General features: G+C 43.3%; 1 protein-coding gene across 1 annotated transcript; it reads left to right on the top strand.

Moving 5' to 3' along the window:
- Positions 1 to 40: 40 nt before the first annotated feature.
- CSUI_011453 (uncharacterized protein) lies at positions 41 to 1192 on the top strand (the record flags this gene model as incomplete). Its single annotated transcript, XM_068071551.1, has 2 exons — positions 41 to 289; positions 1121 to 1192. Coding segments are annotated over 2 exons (321 nt in total), but the record flags the coding sequence as incomplete, so codon positions are not given.
- Between the last annotated feature and the right edge of the window lie 174 nt (positions 1193 to 1366).

The following is a 1366-nucleotide window of genomic DNA, read 5'->3' as shown; positions in this document are numbered from 1 at the left end:
TCAAGACGCAGAAGGCTCAAAATTTTCATCTTCTTCAGGCTGGGTCAACTTAGGAAAACTCTCCACGTCGCCATCTCTCTCTCTTCACTCTTCTTCTTCTCCTCCTTCTCCTTCCTCTTCTTCTTCTACGCAAAAGAACAAAAGTGACGGAGAAAGAAGAAAACCGCCAAGCCTCGCCTCATCGAGAGATGAGGACGAATCAGAGCCTTCCGAAGGCGGCACTCGCCCTCCATTCCAGTCCTCTTCTTCTTCTTCCTCTTCTAAGCACAGCGACGGTCTACAGAAAATCGTAAGTCCAGATAGATCAAAACACAAAGAAAGAAAGAAAGAAAGGAAGAAAGAAAGAAATAAAGAGGTTTCTTTCTCTTGGTTAATGTGAATGTGTGTGGTGTGGGCGATGTTTTTGGAAAGAGAAGAAAGAGGACGTGTTCGGGTGTATGTGTATGATAGATCTCCTCGGGTGTACATACACCTCGTTTCCCTACCATTTACGTTTTCCTTCTTCTCTTCCTCCTTCGCATTTTTCCATTCTCCTACAAGTCTCAACAGCATCAAACTCTACGGGTGCCTGAGTATTGTTGCTTGTATGTAGATCTCTAGAGATAGACATGCCCAACACATCTCTAGACATTCCTATATATCTCTTTCTCTCTCTTTCTCTTTCTCTCTCCGGATGTGTTCTTTACATCTAGCGGGGAGTGAGTGTATGTACTCCTGGTGTATGTGTATGGACACCGTCGATAGCCATGGAGCTCTCCACTGCTTTGCTCCGTTTCTTTTCTCCTTTCTCTATCTTCTTGACCTCCTCGGGATCTCTCGGTGATCCGTATGATGAATGAGACGAATGAAAGGGTAGTCGCCATATATATATAGAGAGAGAGAGAGATAGAGACACATACATAAAAACAGATAGACAGAGTTAAATAGATAGGTAGATAGATAGATAGGGAGCTTACGAATACGTTCAACCATTTGTATGGAGGGGTTTGTCTATGCTCTATATCGTATAAGAGGGTGTTCTGCAAGAAGTCTCTTCTTCTGACGCGAAGTTGCTAAGGATGTCTGCAGTTAGTTGATTCTTCTTATCTTCTTCGGATGTCTTTGCCTGGTGTACATACAGCTGGGGGTTGAATGGAAGGAATGGAAGAGACAACTTCTCAAACTTATTGAAAGTGACAAGCAGTCAGATAAACAGGTATGCATGCCTAAGAAAACAAATCCACTCCACTCCTTTCCCTCCCAGACTTTCTCGGTCATGTAGAATAATACATATGACACCCAGGTGTATATACACCCAACTAACCTCTCTAATGTCCATCACTTATCATAGTCATTTCTCCGCACTCTCCCTACTATAGGCATCAAC

This window comes from Cystoisospora suis (genome assembly GCF_002600585.1).
Source record: "Cystoisospora suis strain Wien I chromosome Unknown contig_11924, whole genome shotgun sequence".
NCBI lineage: Eukaryota > Apicomplexa > Conoidasida > Eucoccidiorida > Sarcocystidae > Cystoisospora > Cystoisospora suis.
This window is presented reverse-complemented; position numbering and strand designations above follow the sequence as displayed.